Consider the following 16706-nt stretch of genomic DNA (forward strand, 5'->3'; position numbering starts at 1 on the left):
GGGCAACTTGTAGTCTCCCCTCTAAAAATGGAATTATTGTAAATAAGGGAATTACTGTGGATTTGGTAATGTAAGGTGCTAGCACAATGTCTGACATGTGGTAAGCACACAATAAATTGTACCCAACATCAAAAGTTTAACTTTCCTTTGACTTCACACGCCCCTCTAGACACTACCCTACTTCTTCGCTCTTTTTTCCTCCCTCTAAAGATTTATTTATTTTGAAAGAGAGAGCGAGTGAGCACATGAGCAGGAGGAGGGGCAGGCAAGAGAGAATCCCAAGCAGACTCCCTGCCAAGCGCGGAGCCCGACACCCGGGAGGCTACGTCCCACAACCCTAAGATTCAGACCTGAAGTCCAGAGCCAGAGCCTTAACTGACTGCACCACCTACCAGGCGCCCCCAAAGCTCTTTGAAAGAAAAACTTGGTACCCTTGGTACTCTTTAATTCTCTCAAACCTTTACCAATCTGGCTTTCATTCCCATCATTATTTTCTAAGTAAACTCTACACCACACATGGGGCTTGAACTCATGCCCCTGAGATCAAGAGTCACACACTCCACTGACTGAGCCAGCCAGGCACCCCTCCCTCGCTCCAAGAAAGACAAGGTCTTTCTAGCCACGCCTTCCTACTCATGGCCAAGAACTCAAGATAGTCCATTTTAGGTATATCTGGGATAATGGTCCGCTTCCAGGTTTTGCTAGACAATAGACCCAAAAATGACTTTGCAGGGGCATTTGCATCCAGGTCTCCCGGACTCTCTGGTCTGCGAGGAGGAGCCATTCCTAGACCGGGTAAGTGTGAGGCAGGGCCCAGGAACTTAGCTGGCCTCCTCACTCCACTGTAGTAGAATTCCAGAAAGAAAACAGGACATGATTAGGATTTCACTCAAGAATGTGTCTTTATTGAAGAATCTGTAAGAAAAAAGGATGGACCCTCTGTAAAAAGAGGAGATGTCGCCTCCAAATAGCAGAGAGGAACGAGACCTGGGTGGCTTCCCAGAAGTCAGTGTTCCCGGCATAACTCCCCTTTCCGGGCAAGCACTAGAGTGTGTCACACTACAACTAGCAATTCCTATCCACCCCATCAGCCTCCCCTCCCCCACCCCACAACCCTGGATTCTCTCAGCCATCCACCATTGGCATTCCGAAGGCCCAGGAATAGATGCGCAAGGCTTGCCTCTTAACGGGGTCAAAATGGGTTTTGCTTTGGAAAATCCAAACGGGAATGTAAACTGGCTGAGCTCTTTCTAGTCCGACCAAAGATGATTGCATCCAACCCCTCTGAAGGGAAAGGGAGCAGAGTTTCCCTCCCGAATGTGCACACTTGGGGGGTGAATGGACTGTTATTACGTCTGCTCTTTATTAGCTGGCGAATGGAAACAGAGTTAGGAGAATATGTAACAACCGTGATAAAGAGTCACTGAGTTCTAAGGGGCAGCGGGAGCTCTGAGGCTTCTGATTCCAACAAGTTCTCCTGCTAGCGACCCTCAAGTCCTGGGGACGGTCACTCCTCTCCAGCTGGGAGATTGTCCTCAATCCGCCTGATGAACCTCATCCGGATTTCTGTCACGCCATCTCCTTTCAGGGTGTCTTGGACAAACTTGGCCTCCACGGCCATCTGGACCTGGGGGACAGTGGGAAAATGAAGGCGCAGCTGCTAGCCACAGCCTCTGGGGAGCCATAGGGGAGGGGGCTGTAACTGACTCATCCACAGCAGTCCAGCTGAGGGGGCTGGTTTCCCACAAGGATGAGATCACCGGTTCCACCGTTCCCTTGTAGAAAGCAGTGGCCCCGACCCGTAAGGACAGACTTAGCGAAGAACACCCACAAATGAGATTGTCACCAAATGAGCCAATCTGGGAATGGGTGTTCCCAGGCTGTGGGGGCTGACAACGCCACTCTCAGGGAGAATCAGCACCGTGTAGAGACACCCAACTTGGATCCTATGCTCGGTCCCATCACATCTCAGGCAGCAGAGTGCTGAGATGAGCCAAAGCCCTTTCTTTTCTCTCTCATTCATGCAAACATTTTCCGAGCCCCTATTACATCTCCAGTGTCCCGGAAGGTAAGGAGCTGCACTCACCATCTCCAAGGCTCCCCGCAACACCCCACACAAGAGGTTAGAATAAATAAGGGATGAGTGGTTATCAGGAAGTTCCACAAAGTCCACCAAGGGGTTATTTTCCAAAATGAGGGAGAATTCGTCACCAGCTGGGCTCCAATTGGTGATGCTTGGAGTGATGCCCAAGTACATCTTGAACGCCACCTGTCAGAGGAACACAACAGCACCGTGGGGAAGAGCAATGGGGGCTGCACACCAGGGAAGGGATGGGACTGGTGAAGGAGAGGTAAGTGGCTCGGGAAAAAAACTGTGGCCTCTGCAAAACACTGGGGCTTTAGGTATTCAAGGCAATAAAGGAAAAGCATTTGTGCACAATTCCACACCCTTCTCCTTCAAGGCCTCATACAATCAGGCAACCTCCTGTCCGCCTACACTTCTGACACAGGTGGCTTCCTGGAACCAACATGTGAGAGGCCGCAGCCCACTGCCCTGTCTTTGGTCTGTGCTACCTTGAACCTTTCTTCATGAAAGCAAATACGGTCACTGCGACCGAATTACTCTGAAGACGTCCTTCCCTCTATCCACTCTCCTACTTCCAAACCTTCACAAAGTGCTCTTCACTGCCAGCCCTCTCTAGGATTTGGGCCAGCGTGCTCTACAAGACAAAGAACCAACCTTCAGGTAACAGATGCCACAAAGCTAGAGGCGTATTACCATTTATTATTAATTTTACAAGATGTAAAGCTGATACTATCAATAGCGACCATTTACCACAAGCACACTGCGCTAAGTGCATTTACCTGAATGCTCACGTCATTACTTCATTTACTCCTTACAACCATCCTATGAGGTAGCTCTTATTTTCTTTTAAAGATGAGGTAAGTGGTAATTAAAAAGGTTAAAATTTACTTACCCTTAACTAGTAAGTACTGGAGCCAGAATCTGAAGCCAGGTTTGTCTGAGTCCAAAGCCTATCTACCTCACACCCATGCTACTCTGCCACATCTTCATAGCCGAGGAGATGTGGCCTTCGCCTCAGTGGGGCTTTCATCCACACGGATGATCCCAACCACTCTTCCCTTTTCAAAACGCATACTATTCCCATACCACCAGGAAGGCTTCTTTGGCCCAGACAGCTGCCTAAGCTGCCAGACTTTTGGAACAGTCCGAAATAGTCTCCATCTCTCTAAGGGAGGTGGAGAGAGTGGTCAACAGTGCCTCCCAGCGACATCCTTCAGCAAAGCCAGGTGGCCCAGGATAATGACCTTGGCAATGACATCTGCGGTTTCCCGAAAGTCGTGGCACCTTCCAACATTTGACCGTGCCAAGAAATCTTCAATCAGTCGGACTCCGATGTTATAGCCCCTGGGAAGAAAATGAGAGAACAAACTCTATCATGGGGTATGAAAGTCTTACGTCTGAACGTAAGGCTGCAGGTGGTAAAGGAAAAATGGGGGATAATCTCAAAACATCCCAATAAATGAGCTCAGTGGAAACTACGCCCAAAATGTTGGTTATGAGAGAAAACCCTAAAGGCCCTAAAGGCTCTAAAGGCTCTAAAGGCCCATGCAGACTGCACACTAGGGAGCGCCATTCTTGTCTCTCCTGCAGAGGAGCTTACTCACATTTTGTCCAGCTGTTTATTCACATCTTCATCATTTTCATAGTCCTTGCATAGCTGAGTCACCAGAGCCCCATAGGTCAGGGTGAAGAGCTCAGAGCTCTAAAAGAGGTTCAAAAGGCAATCAGGCCCAAGAAGCACAAAAGAAAAAGTTTGGTGAGTCTAGGTCAGCCTCAGTGCAGCTGTCAGGATTCAAAGTAAGGTCATCTGTGTCTGGTGGGAAAGAGCAACGTCCCCTGTGGGGTGGCCAAAGAGTGTGTGCCCTGCCCCCCCCAGGGTCAAGGTGGCAGGGCTTTAGCCACGCCCACTACAGAACTGGCTATAAAAGGCACTTCGCATTTGGGGGCAGTCACTCTTCCAACACATCAAGGTGGGTTTCTGCTAACCCAGGACCCCACCACAGCTGCCAATCCTAAGCTCAGGTTGCCAGAACTGGAGGCGGGCAGGGGAAGCAGCAGCCGTCCGCTGGATACTATGAAACACATACTGGAAGAAGACATTTACATATTAGCTTCTGTGCCTTAGACGGTGAGACCCATGGCTTCTCCACATCTAAGAATGTCTGCAGTGTCGGGGCCTAGAGTCCAACTGCACTCCCAGTGCCCCACCCAGGAGCAGCAAAGAACCCATGGGCCTGGTCTGTGGGGAGGAAAGGAAGTCCCAGAGTCCACTGTACTGATAAGCCCCCTCCTAAGACACCAGCACCAGGAAAAATAATGTTCCTCTTGACACAGAGCGAAAATGTTTCCAGGAAAGGGGTAACTCTGAGAGGAACCCAATCTTTTGTGTACCTGGAACATAATACTGATCTGGACTGGTTTCTATTACAACCACAGTTAAAATCACAGAAACCCTCTCTCAGATAAAGACTCCTGGCACCTACCCACCAAGAAACAGAAGTGTGGAAGGTGACAAGGTGAGTAATGCCAAGACTACAGAATGAAAGCAGGAGGTGGGGGAAAGGCACTAACAGAGCTAAACAAAGTGAGAAACATGCTAACAACGTCTGGACCAATGGATTCACAGAGAAGCAATCACCCAGCCACTCCCTTCTGAATGGAAGCGGGTCAAACTCGGAGCACAGCACCTTTCTGTCCTCAAGTCTTCTGGGGAACAAAGTCCACATAATGTTAAGGCCCAGGCTCTCAGCATATCAGGGCCCTCATCTCAGCCTCATGGCCTGGTGGCAAGGTCACCGTAAGAACAGTGACGTGAGTGCCTTTTGCTTATACACTGCGTTCTATTTTTTATCACGTCATTTTCCATCCCACAAGAATTCTGTAAAGCAGAACGGGAAGGAATTAATCTCATTTTAGAGATGAAGAAATGGAGACTCAGAATGATTAAGTAATCTGCCCAAGGACAAACAGCTATTGACAAAAGTAATTCTGGGAAACAAAAAAAACAAGAGTTTCTAAGCCAATGTTCATTCTATCCACTGATCCCCACAAGTGCAATATTAATAACTCCCCACACCCCAAAACAGTAACAAAAAACTTAGCTGCACTAGGAAGTCAAAGACAATCAGTTTCAGAATCAGGAAGCTTTTTGAAATCAACTAAAACAGCCAGATCAGGGTGTCTCCAAGAGACCATTTACCAAATATGGCAATTAAGGGAAGCTATTAAGGAAGACAATGTTTTTTAGTAAAGTTAAGGGTTTGGCACTAGAATGGCTTGGACATGAATGGATGGAGACGATCCAGCAGTTACCAGTCCATAGAGTTGGCACTGCTGCATTAAATCAGGAGAGCTCTCTTTCCATTATTAATGAGCCCTTGGATGGAGACTCCTAACAGCCTCACCCCACCATGATCCATACCGTGATGCTGTCAACTGCTTATACATGCAGCAGCCCCCAGTTTACCAATAAGAAAATCCAAGGTTCCAGGGACGCCTGGGTGGCTCAGTTGGTTAAGCAGCTGCCTTCGGCTCAGGTCATGATCCCAGCGTCCTGGGATCGAGTCCCACATCGGGCTCTTTGCTTGGCAGGGAGCCTGCTTCTCCCTCTGCCTCTGCCTGCCATTCTGTCTGCCTGTGCTTGCTCTCTCTCCCTCTCTCTCTGACCAATAAATAAAATCTTAAAAAAAAAAAAAAAAAAAAAAAAAAAAGAAAATCCAAGGTTCCAGACAGATCTGTCCACAGTCACAGAATCAGTATGCCTAGGATCTGGGAATGGCATTCCTGACCCAGGCTCTCCACACTCTCTCTTAATTTATAAGTCTGTCTCCATCTCTGATGATGAACTAAGCCTACTTGAAACAGTGCACAATTCAAATATACAACTTAAAGGTCTTCATACTTTAAAAATACGAATGGGGCTGTGGTATAGAAAAGTCATTCATTCAATGTTTACTATGTCCAGGGACTATCTCATAGGAGGGAGACAGATAATAAACAGATAATATACATACACACAAACACACACAGAAAGAGAGGAGGGAGGGTGAGTGAGAGATCAATTGTTGTTTTTTTTTTAAATATTTTATTTAGTTATTTGACAGAGAGAGAGATCACAAGTAGGCAGAGAGGCAGGCAGAGAGAGAGAGCCGAAGGCAGACGCTTAACAACTGAACCACCCAGGCGCCCCAAGAGGTTACCCCTGACCTGGGTTTTCAGTACTGTAACCCTTGTAACAAACGGTTCTCTGGGACCTTAAAGGTCAGCTAATTCAACCAATCCAATTTCTTCACTAAACATAGTAACTAGATTATCCCTCCCAGAAGAATTCTTCTGCAACATTTCTACATTTAGGTGCTTTAATTATGATTAATAATAATGGCCATAAACATTTATAAAACCTTCAGAATGCCTTCAGAGTTTCTCATTGATCCTAATCATAACCATGAGAGGTTAGCAAAACAAACATTATCCATTCTCACTTTACAGGTGATAGGTTAAGTAACTGAGACTCAGTCCTCTTATAGTTGAGCACCATCCTGTAAAAAGTTATGCCATCTAAGCCACCACTTAGTATCTTGAGTCAGTTTTTCCCCATCTGCACGATGGTGACAATATTATCTGCCCTTGAAAGTTACTGTGAGATCCCAGTGAGATAATGTTTGTAGAGCACCTGCTGCACAGCACCTACACAAGTAGATATTGCTGGGGACGCCCGGGTAGCTCAGTTGGTTAAGTGTCTGCCGTCAGCTCAGGTCATGATCCCGGAGTCCAGGGATCAAGCCCAGCATCGCACAGCATCAGGCTCCCTGCTTGGCAGGCAGTCTGCTCCTCTCTGCCCCAATCACGCTCTCTGTCTCTGTCTCTATTATACTCTCTCAAATAAATAAAAAATCTTTTTTAAAAAGTAGATATTGGTGGCGCCTGGGTGGTTCAGTGGGTTAAGCCTCTGCCTTCAGCTCAGGTCATCACCTCGGGGTCCTGGGATTGAGCCCCGCATCGGGCTCTCTGCTCCGTGGGGAGCCTGCTTCCTCCCACTCTGCCTGTCTGCCTACTTGTGATCTTTCTCTCTGTCAAATAAATAAAATCTTTTTTAAAAAGTAGATATTGTTTTATTTATTTATTTATTTGAAAAAGAGACAGAGAGAGAAAGAGGGAGGGGCAGAGGGAAAGGATCTTAAGCAGGCTCCATGCCTAGCTTAGAGCCCGAAGCTGGGCTGGATCTCACCACTCTGAGATCCTGACCTGAGCCAAAATCAAGAGTCACATGTTTAACTGACGGAGCCACCCAGGGGCCCATTTTTATTTTTAAACTAGTTTTCTGGGGCACCTGGGTGGCTCAGTCGTTAAGCGTCTGCCTTCGTCTCAGGTCATGATCCCGGGATCCTGGGATTGAGTCCCATATCGGGCTTCCTGCTCTGTGGGGAGCTGCTTCTCCCTCTCCCACTCCCCCTGCTTGTGTTCCCTCCCTCTGTTAAATAAATAAATAAAATCTTCAAAAAAAAAAGAAAAACTAGTTTTCTGTGGTGTGGTATCTGAGAGTACCCTGAACTAAGTTCAAGGAAGGAGATTTTGAATCAATATAAAGAACTCCATAACAACCAATAAGGCATATAGAAAGAACACTTTGTAGTCAGAAGACCTGATGCTGAGTCTGGACTGCCACTTACTCATGATGAGATTTTAGGTCAATCACTTCACTTTGCAAATCTCAATCTCCTCACACAAAAACGGTTAACAGTAAAATCTGTCATGCTGATTATAGGACTGTTGGGAGGATCTCATGAGATAATGTACTGAAATATGCTTTACGGATCAACAAACCACAGGAGTGGTTTCATACTGAACAGCTGATCTGATCTCCAAGTACTCCCGGCACAACCTGAGCCTAGCAAGTTAAGCCAAGGCCTAGTTCAGGTGAGCTACGGCACTTGAGGGTTTTCAAAAGGCTTTTCAGTTAGTGTCCCAGACAAATAACAAATCTCCCTAAGGGGGCTGATCTTTGGAGCTAATGCTCCAACAGTCGCATTTACTATTTTTATCAACAAAAGTGATTCAGTGTGACTGCCCCCAACAGCTGGGAGCGAAGGTCAGTGACAGGATGGAGCTCACTCCTCTCTCTCACCCTCTGGCCTCCCCTTAGAGACTCTGGAGGGCTGCTGTCCAAGGAGTAATTCACCGGAGCACTGGAGAGCAGAGCCGCTGGGGTTGGGTTACTAGTAACGTGACACAAAATAAAGGAAGGTTTGATTGTCCAAGGAATTCAGGAACCAAACATGATACAGATACATAAAGGCTACATCTGCACTAACTAAGATGCTTGCCGGCTGACTTTCACTGAGCGCCAAGTGCTTCAGTGCACCATCACGCTGCTGCCTTTTCCTGCATCACCTCAGTGAATTCTCAGAACAACCCCATGACAGATACTATAACTACACTAACTTATTTTTAATTTTTATTTATTTTTAAGATTTTATTTATTTATCTGACAGACAGAGATCACAAGTAGGCAGAGAGAGAGCCTGATGCGGGGCTCGATCCCAGGACCCTGGGAGCATGACCTTAGCCAAAGGCAACGGCTTTAACCCACCGAGCCACCCAGGCGCCCCTCTAACTTATTTTTTAAAGATGATGAAACTGATGCTTATGACAATGAGGAAACTTGCCCAAGGTCACACGTCAAGTAAGCGGTTAAGCTGGCATTCCACACCAGACAGTATTATGCCGCTGTGTTGTATACTTTCCCGCCTCATGGAATGTGCTCCTCAAGGTTACAGAAGGGGACTGCATCTCTCACAGCACCCAGCACAGAGTTTGGGCTGTGGAAGAGTTTAGGGCTCAGGAAGAGTTTGCCAGATACATCGGTTATTTCTGTTCACACGGACTGAAAGCAGAGATCTAATTCCTTGGCATATTAATCATTTAAGTCTTGGAAGGTTTAAGTGGGAACATAGCAATTAGCAGAAGGTACAGTCAACTGGGAAAGAGGGCTGCTAAAGGGGGAGACTGCCTGGGAGGAGAAGAGAAAGTCAAAACCAGATGGCCACAAAGAGGATCATGTGACAAGCCCTAAGTAGGCGCCAGCAGTAAGTGAATGAGAGGCTGCACCAAACCTTTATGTCATTCATTCAGTAAATATTGATTGCCTAGTGCCAAGCATCATTCTAGATGCTAGGAATAGAGCAGTGAACAAAACAAATCCCTGTTCTGGTGGTTAAATTCTCATGGGGGGAGCTGAAAATAAACAACTATGTAATTCATAATGAAATAGCACTATGAAGAAAAATGGAGTAGAGTAAGAGGACAGAAAACTAGTCAGGTAGTCAGGGAAGGCCTCTCAGAGGAGGTGACATTTGAGTAACTGTGAATGAAGTGGGAAGTAGTTAGATGAGGATTAGGGTTATTCATTGAGGAAAGGAAGGTTTTTGTCCTTTCTTTCCTTTTTTTGTTTTGTTTTGTTTTTAAGTAGGCTCCATGCCTAACGTGGGCCTGAACTCAAAACCCCCCGAGAATCCCATGGACCCTGAGATTAAGAGTCACAGGCTCTGTGGATGCTCTAGTGACTGAGCCAGCCAGGTCCAGCCAGGTCCAGCCAGGTGCCCCTGGGGGAAGGAAGTTCTAAACAGAGACACTAAGAGTTGCAAAATCCTTGAGATGGGAGTGTGCTACTGGCCTTTCCTAAACTACCCCACTCAACAAAGCTGAATGAACACTGGAGGTTAAGGGTGGAACCTGGGGGTTCCTGTTTAAAATATTATTAAAGATTTCAATAGGGATTTCAGGTTTAAAAGGGGGGGGGCGCCTGGGTGGCTCAGTGGGTTAAGCCTCTGCCTTCGGCTCAGGTCATGATCTCAGGGTCCTGGGATCAAGGCCCGCATCAGGCTTGGTGGGGAGCCTGCTTCCCCCTCTCCCTCTGCCTGACTCTCTGCCTATTTGTTATCTCTCTCTCTGTGTCAAATAAATAAATAAAATCTTTAAAAAAAAAAAAGAAAGGATAAGAATAAGATGAAAACTAAACAGGAAGACCTCTTGTATCTGCTCATATCTTAGGAAAAGGAGGAGGAAGTATTTACCATGCCCCATACATTGTACACTGCTATCTCACTTAATCCTAAGTAGGCATTATTGTCCCCAGTTTACACATAAGGAAACTGAGGATCAATCAAGACAGGACTGTTTCCTAGCAAAATATACTTTTTTTTCTTTGAAATTCTTGTTATTTCCTCCAAAACAGGAATTCTCTTTTAAAGATTTTATTTTTAGGGTACCTGGGTGGCTCAGTTGGTTAAGTGACTGCCTTTGGTTCAGGTCATGATCCTGGAGTCCTGGGATCGAGTCCTGCATCAGGCTCCCTGCTCAGCAGGGAGTCTGCTTCTCCCTCTGACCCTCTCCCCTCTCATGCTCTCTCTCAAGTAAACAACAACAAAAAAAACTAAAAAAAAAAAAAAAAAGATTTTATTTGTAAGTAATCTCTACACCCAATGTGGGGTTCATACTCACAACTCTGAGATCAAGAGCTGCAAGTTCCTCATACTGAGCCAGCCAGGTGCCCCCAAAACAGAAATTCTTAACCTGTTATCCATGGAGGAGCTTCAGGGAGCCCACAAATCCACCCAAAAGATAAGTAAATGTCTGTGTATATGTTTGTCAATTTATTATTTCTAGGAAGAAGATCCATAGCCATCAGCAGCTTCTCAAAAGGGGTCTGAGAGACAAAAAGGGTAAGTACTACTCTGAAGTACAAGGGCCTCCTGCAGCCCATTTTGGGTGTTGTTCCTGTTGTAAGAGGCTTCGGTGTGAGGGATGTTTAATCACACCCCTCTAGAGCTGAGTGTCGGCAAAGGGCCCCTGATCGGCTGGCCCAACCTGCAATCTTGGATATTTAATTTCTAAATCTGAAAACAAACAGCATGGGCAATTCTGGAGGAGGGAAGAACATAGCATAGAAAAAGAACACTTATCAAGAAGTCTTAACTTGAAGAAAAACGTCATATACCTTACTTTCCAGTCCCAGCTGCCACCTGCAGCCAACCTTTATGAAACTACATGGTATCCCACTCTTCCCAGGACAAGAAAGGAGCCGCCCCCACTCACAAGAGGGGCACCACTTAACTGCCTACTCAGGTCCACCTCTCACTCCTCCAAACAGAAAGTTCTATCTGCTAAGACCAGTATGTGAGCGTGTCTTGCAATGCCCAGCATTGTTCTCACAGCGTGAGAGACAGCGGGGCCCAGCAGTCTGAAGTTTCGCAGTTAGAGAGACATGTGTTCAAATCCTAATTCTTCCAAGTTGTAAATTTCGGCAAGTTATGTAAACTTAACTGAGCTGTAAAACTGCGATAACATTATCCACCTAAGAGAGTTACTTTGCGGATTAAATGAGCTAAGGTACGTAGAGTGCTTGGCCCAGTGCCTAACACCCCGGAAGAGAGCGAACGACGGTGGTAGTTACTGTTATCACCGCCGCCGTCGGAGGTCCTGCTCCCGGCGCTCTCAGTACCCGGGGGAGGGGTCTCTGAGCCGCTCCAGCGGCCTTCCAACCTGCCCCAGGCCTGCGACGCCCGCGGCGAACTTCTCCCCTGCCCACCCACGGGCAGCCCCTACCTCCTTCCTTCGCGCAGAAGCACCCTGCGCTCACGGGAGGAGCCCCTTTTCCAACTGCGCCCCCGCGCCGGGCCCCTTCCCCACAACCCCTCCATTCCGCCCGCCCGCAGAGGTCACGCGCTCCGAGTTACCATTTTCTTGCTCTCGGTGCCACGGTTCGCCTGCCTAGACATGGTGCCGGCCGCCCTACCCCGCCTCGCCAGAGACCCGCTCGGCCACCCTTCCTGACACTGCTCGACCCAGCCGCGGCCCCTCAGCCTTCGGGACTGACCGGCATCGACTCACCGCGCCTGCGCGGCCTGCCGCGGGGCACCACGGGACTCGTGGTCCGGCCGATGAGGATAATTCCCGCCCAATAAACGTCAGACTACAACACCCAACAGCCTCACTGGAAGCACCGCTGGACTACAACTCCCAGAGAGCTTCGCGCTCAGTTGTCTCTTAGAGCCTGGCTCCCCCCACAGGGCTGCATTCTGGCCACTGGGTGGCGTCCGGAGCTTGCGATAATCCTGTATCGTCCACGCACTTCCCTTTCTTCCCACCCCCTCACCCTCACAGATGCTCCGCAAATTCCTCTCTCAACGGGCTGGTCTTGGAAAGTCCCACTTTCGAACTGACTTCTTCCGCTGTTGCTGCAATTCAGAGCCAGAAGTTCCCAGGATGTCCCAGAAAACTAGCTGTGGCGCATACACAAATCTGGCTTCTTACTGCAAAAATATTTAATGACAACCTATGTGCCAAGCATTTCACTCACTAGTAGTTTTCTCTTCAAATTGTCATCTGTCCCCCAGACTCCAAAAGCAGCCAGTACCTGGATCCTACCACTGTGGCCTCATGATGGAATATGGAATCTGTTGCTAAAATTCGGGTCACTTTGTCCCCCTCCCTTCCCAAGAACAACACTGCCTGGTCCCTGGAAAAGGAAGATCGCCAGAGTTGGTAACAGCCAGTCCTGGATTTTAAGCTCAGCTTTGCCATTTTAGGCAACTTGCTGGACCTCTCCCAGTTGTTGTGAAGATTGGTAAGACACAAGGGCAGAGCGCTTGGGCACAAAGTAAATGCATATTCCCTTTCTTCCAGCCACTCTCTCAAAACAGACCAACAAACAGGTCCCAGAAATGCCAGGGGAATGTGCTGGCCACACCCTCAGCTCATCACCAAGGGGGAAGTCTTACAGTCCCTGACCACAGCTCTTTGGTTTCAGCTCCAGCCATCCCCTCTGGCTGGTCAGTTGTGGGAAGGCTGGCCTGGGAGTCCCTGAGCACCCTCTCCTCCCTTAAGCCTAGTAGCTGGACTCTGTAGGCAGCTGCATTCTAGCCCCTAGCCTTCACCATGACAACCAGCCTGCCCAGCCGTGAGCTGGCCAGCCTGGGGAAGATTGGGGGACGCAGGCTGCTCCGGCTAAAAGCCAGTTCCCAAGACTCCCCCAGTTTCTTCCTCAGGGTGCAGGACCAATGGTTATTACACCCTTCTCCCTGCGACACAGACATTCTGGGCCTCCCTAGATGCAGTGACCTTTGACTCTCCCCTCCTCAGTCAGCGCCTTGGCTGAGAGTTCTGGGAAGGAACAGGAGGGTCGGCTGTGGGGGGAGGAAGTCAGGGTCGGCTAGCACCCCCCACCCCCCCACCCCCGCCCAGGCCAGCATGGCCAGGCAAGGACCTCCTGCATTCCCAGGAGAGAGGACAGCTGAGGTAAAAGCTGCAGTTGGCTGGCCGGTCGGTCTGGGCTCCTCCCTGCCGGCTGCCCTTGGCTGCCCACAGAAACCTGAGTCACAGTCACGGCCAGCCGCCCCGACCCCACCCAGCCTGCTGTCAGGCAGGGTGGTTCTGGAGAAGCTGAGGCGGAGTCTCTCCCTGCCTATCTTAGGACCTCTGAGATTCTTCCCCTGTCTGCCTATGATTGTTCCTTTTGGAGTCTTTTTTGTTGGGACTCCTCCTTGCGTCATGAGCTGTGAATTAAGGATGGGGATGGGCTCCATTTCAAGCTGATTTATAGGGTCTCCTCCTTGCTCAGATGGGAACCTAAAGCTTCTTAGACAGCTGCTCCAAGGATTCTCAGCTCCGCTGCCGTCATTCCCAAATCCCAGTCCCTCTCCACCACTGCTCAGAGTCAGCACATTTAGGAATGCTGGGCGCCTCCTTCCCACCCCCATTTCCTTCTCCCTAGAAAAAAATACAGCAGGGACAGCTTCCCATTCTTAGCAGGGGCTCTAGACAAAGACCCTCCCAGAAATCCAAAGCGTTGAGCCTATTTGATCCTGGATCTCAGTTTCTCCCCCTCCAATCTGTCCCTGTTCCTTCCCCTCCCCAAGCTAGAGGGAGGCCTTATTTGCAGCTGGTGTCACCACGGCCCTTGAGGACATTCTCCACCCTCAGCTCCAGGGAGTGGGCCTGGAGGACTCCCCAGGAGAGCCACATGGGTTAGAGACCCATTTATCCTGCAGGGCCTTGTGGGTGGGGTAGGAGTGAGAGTCCGGTGTCTGTTCTCTTTGTGGGGCCCCCACTATGAGGCCCCTCCCACTTCCTACTTTGTGAGTGTGGAGGCAGCCTCCAGGGCCTTGCTCCTGATTCATATCTCCTATCTCTGTGTTGATCTCCCAGTGATTTCCTTCACCCCATCCATCAGGTTCATCCTGGACCCTGCCCCACCAACCCAAGGAGGCTGTGAATGCTCTTGCTCCTGCCCTCCCCTTAGAAGGATCAGAAAGGGGACATATTTCTGATCCCCATTCAGCCACCTGACCCATAGCACCAGCCCATCCTCGTGGTGGTGAGAAGAACAGCTCATTCGTGCCTGTTTCCGAGGAGGAGGGGACTGCCCTAGGTGGTGGGGGAGGCACAGAGTTCCCTGCCCCTCACCAAAAGGGCGGGGCATCCTGTAGGGGCTTTCAGTCCCTGATGTTGCAAATGCCTCATTTGCTCCTTCTCTGGGATGTCTAATAGTGGGGCGGGTGTGTGTGTGTGTGTGTGTGTGGCATATGAGGCTCCCAGACACCATCATCCAGCCCCAAACTCGGCGAGACACACACTCCAAGGCTTCTCAGTTGCTAGGGCCTGGGATCTGCCAGGGATCCTGGCCAGTCTGGGGGTAAACAGAGAGGAACAGACTCCATCTCTCCCTCTGTTTGCTTCGACTTAATCACGGGACACTGGTGCTCTCTTAGCTCCCACTTAGCCATCCTCCCAAGACTCACTTTGGACCCCTCAGCTGTACAGGAGGACTGGGGCTGGCCAGGAGAACTGTCCGTCAAGTTGGCTAACTCCCAGATGGCTTGTTGTCCCCACCACTAGCATCTTGTAAAAGCTGTCTCCTCCCACAGTCTAGGGAAGAGTTCCTCTGTGTTGGCACCGTTGATGTTTTGGGCCTAATGGTTGCTCTGATAATCATATGGTGTTAAATGGCATTTCTGATGTCTAAGCACTGGATGCCGGTGATAACCCCACTTGGTTCTGACAACCCAAAGTGCCCCGAAACATTGCCAGAAGTCGTCTGTGGGGCAACATTGCCTCTGGTTGAGAACCACTGACATATGCTAGTACCAGATACTACCCCTTTGCAATGATTCCTCAGTCAATCCCAGATCGTTAGACACAATAATTTCCAGTTCTAAAGCACTGCTTACCCCTCCCCTTGCAAAAAAAAAAACCTTCCACAACTCCCTATGATTAATGTCATATAGATCATGATGTCAATTGGCATTCAGATCCTCCTGTGGAGACCATCCCTGACCTATCTTCTCATCTTTAGCTACCGTTTATTGCCCCCTCCACTATTGTTGAAGTCTAGCCAATGCAGGTATCTATCTCACTGTTCCCACCCAGGGTCTTCATCCCTGAAGTCATCTCAAGTTCACCAGGGCCGGGGAAGGGGGGTGGGTGGGGAGAAGAACTATTGCAGAGGGCTCTCCCCTCTGTTGGGTTCTGTTCATGAACACTGAGTCTACTCACTGTCTGGCTCAGGGTAGACCTGTGTATATCTGGAAGATACAGGCCCTGAAGCCTCTGACCTCACAAAGCACAGCTCTGGATGCCATCATCCATGGGGTCCCCTCACCCTGCAGGTGGGATGGCTGACAACAAAGATGGGGGGGTCTGCTCCTTCTCTTAATCTGCTTTTATCCTTAAAGCTCCATCATCATACCACTATCATCATATTCATTTCGTGCTTCTTACTTAGATGCCAGGCTCTGTGCTAAGCACTTCATCAGCGTTGCCTTATTTAGCCTTTAATGCCCCCATGACACCTCATGGTGCTATCATTTTCCTGCTTTTCTAAGTGAGCAAACTGGGTTTCAGAAAAGTTAAGATACTAGCTTAAGGTCCATTTGCAGCCTTTCCATCATCATCATTTTCTAATGATCTGGGGCCAGAGGTGGTGGCACTATTCCCTCCCGGGATGGGGTGGGGGGCCCTTCCAAGAGAGTTCAGGCCCCCCAGCTACTCACTCCTCCTAGGACTGGCTGTTCCCAGGTTGCCTGAGACCCAGACCCTTTTGTTCCCCACCCTCCCCCTTGAAATGGCTGCTTTCTGGAAATATTCAAAGAAGACGCTAGCGGGAAAGAGAGGCAGGAGGCTAGCATCTCACTGCGCCTAATCTCTGGACAATGGAGAACCAGAGAACTGACCTTCTAGAGGTCAGGACAAAGGGCAGGGAGGGGGTGGCAGGGCCCAGCTGTGCCTCCTCTTTCCTCCCCTCTGTCAATCCCTGCAGCACCATCATCGATCCACCTTCCCAGCAAGCTCTCCCCCTCACCCCCACTGCCCAGGCTGGCCAGACTTGGCTTGAGGCCCCACCTCTGCTGGAGCTAACAAGGGAAATGGGGGGGGGGGGGGGGTTTCCACCTCAGAGAGCTGGGAAGCAGGACTACGGGGAGGGGAATCAGAAGGGACCCCCTCTCTCCTTGACAAGCTACAGGGGAGAAAGTCCTTCTGGGGAGATTGGAGGGGTCCCTGATGGGGGTGGGGGAGGTTCAGGGCCAGGACCACCCAGTTTGGAGCTGGGAGGGACCCAGCAGAT

General features: G+C 49.4%; 1 protein-coding gene across 2 annotated transcripts; it reads right to left on the reverse strand.

Annotated features, from left to right (window-relative positions):
- Positions 1 to 877: 877 nt before the first annotated feature.
- TRAPPC3 (trafficking protein particle complex 3) lies at positions 878 to 12031 on the reverse strand. 2 transcript variants are annotated; one of them, XM_032877252.1, is made up of 5 exons: positions 11975 to 12031; positions 3691 to 3788; positions 3331 to 3430; positions 2087 to 2269; positions 878 to 1627 (listed from the first exon to the last, which is right to left on the reverse strand). In XM_032877252.1, coding segments are annotated over exons 2-5 (405 nt in total). In that variant the 5' UTR covers positions 3693 to 3788; positions 11975 to 12031; the 3' UTR covers positions 878 to 1507. The 2 variants fall into 2 exon arrangements, with proteins under 2 accessions (XP_032733143.1, XP_032733142.1); XM_032877251.1 differs by lacking the exon at positions 11975 to 12031 and adding an exon at positions 11821 to 11956.
- Between the last annotated feature and the right edge of the window lie 4675 nt (positions 12032 to 16706).

This window comes from Lontra canadensis, unplaced genomic scaffold (assembly GCF_010015895.1).
Source record: "Lontra canadensis isolate GAN:19392208 unplaced genomic scaffold, GSC_riverotter_1.0 scaffold60, whole genome shotgun sequence".
Taxonomy (NCBI): Eukaryota; Metazoa; Chordata; class Mammalia; order Carnivora; family Mustelidae; genus Lontra; species Lontra canadensis.

What these genes read in the sequence shown, in the direction of transcription:
- TRAPPC3 (XM_032877251.1), bottom strand. Translation starts at nt 11,862, where the DNA reads ATGTCTAGGCAGGCGAACCGTGGCACCGAGAGCAAGAAAATG. An exon ending in GCACCGAGAGCAAGAAAATG is followed by an intron (nt 3,789 to 11,820) that starts GTAACTCGGAGC and finishes AACCTCTTTTAG; the next exon opens with AGCTCTGAGCTCTTCACCCT. An exon ending in AATAAACAGCTGGACAAAAT is followed by an intron (nt 3,431 to 3,690) that starts GTGAGTAAGCTC and finishes TTTTCTTCCCAG; the next exon opens with GGGCTATAACATCGGAGTCC.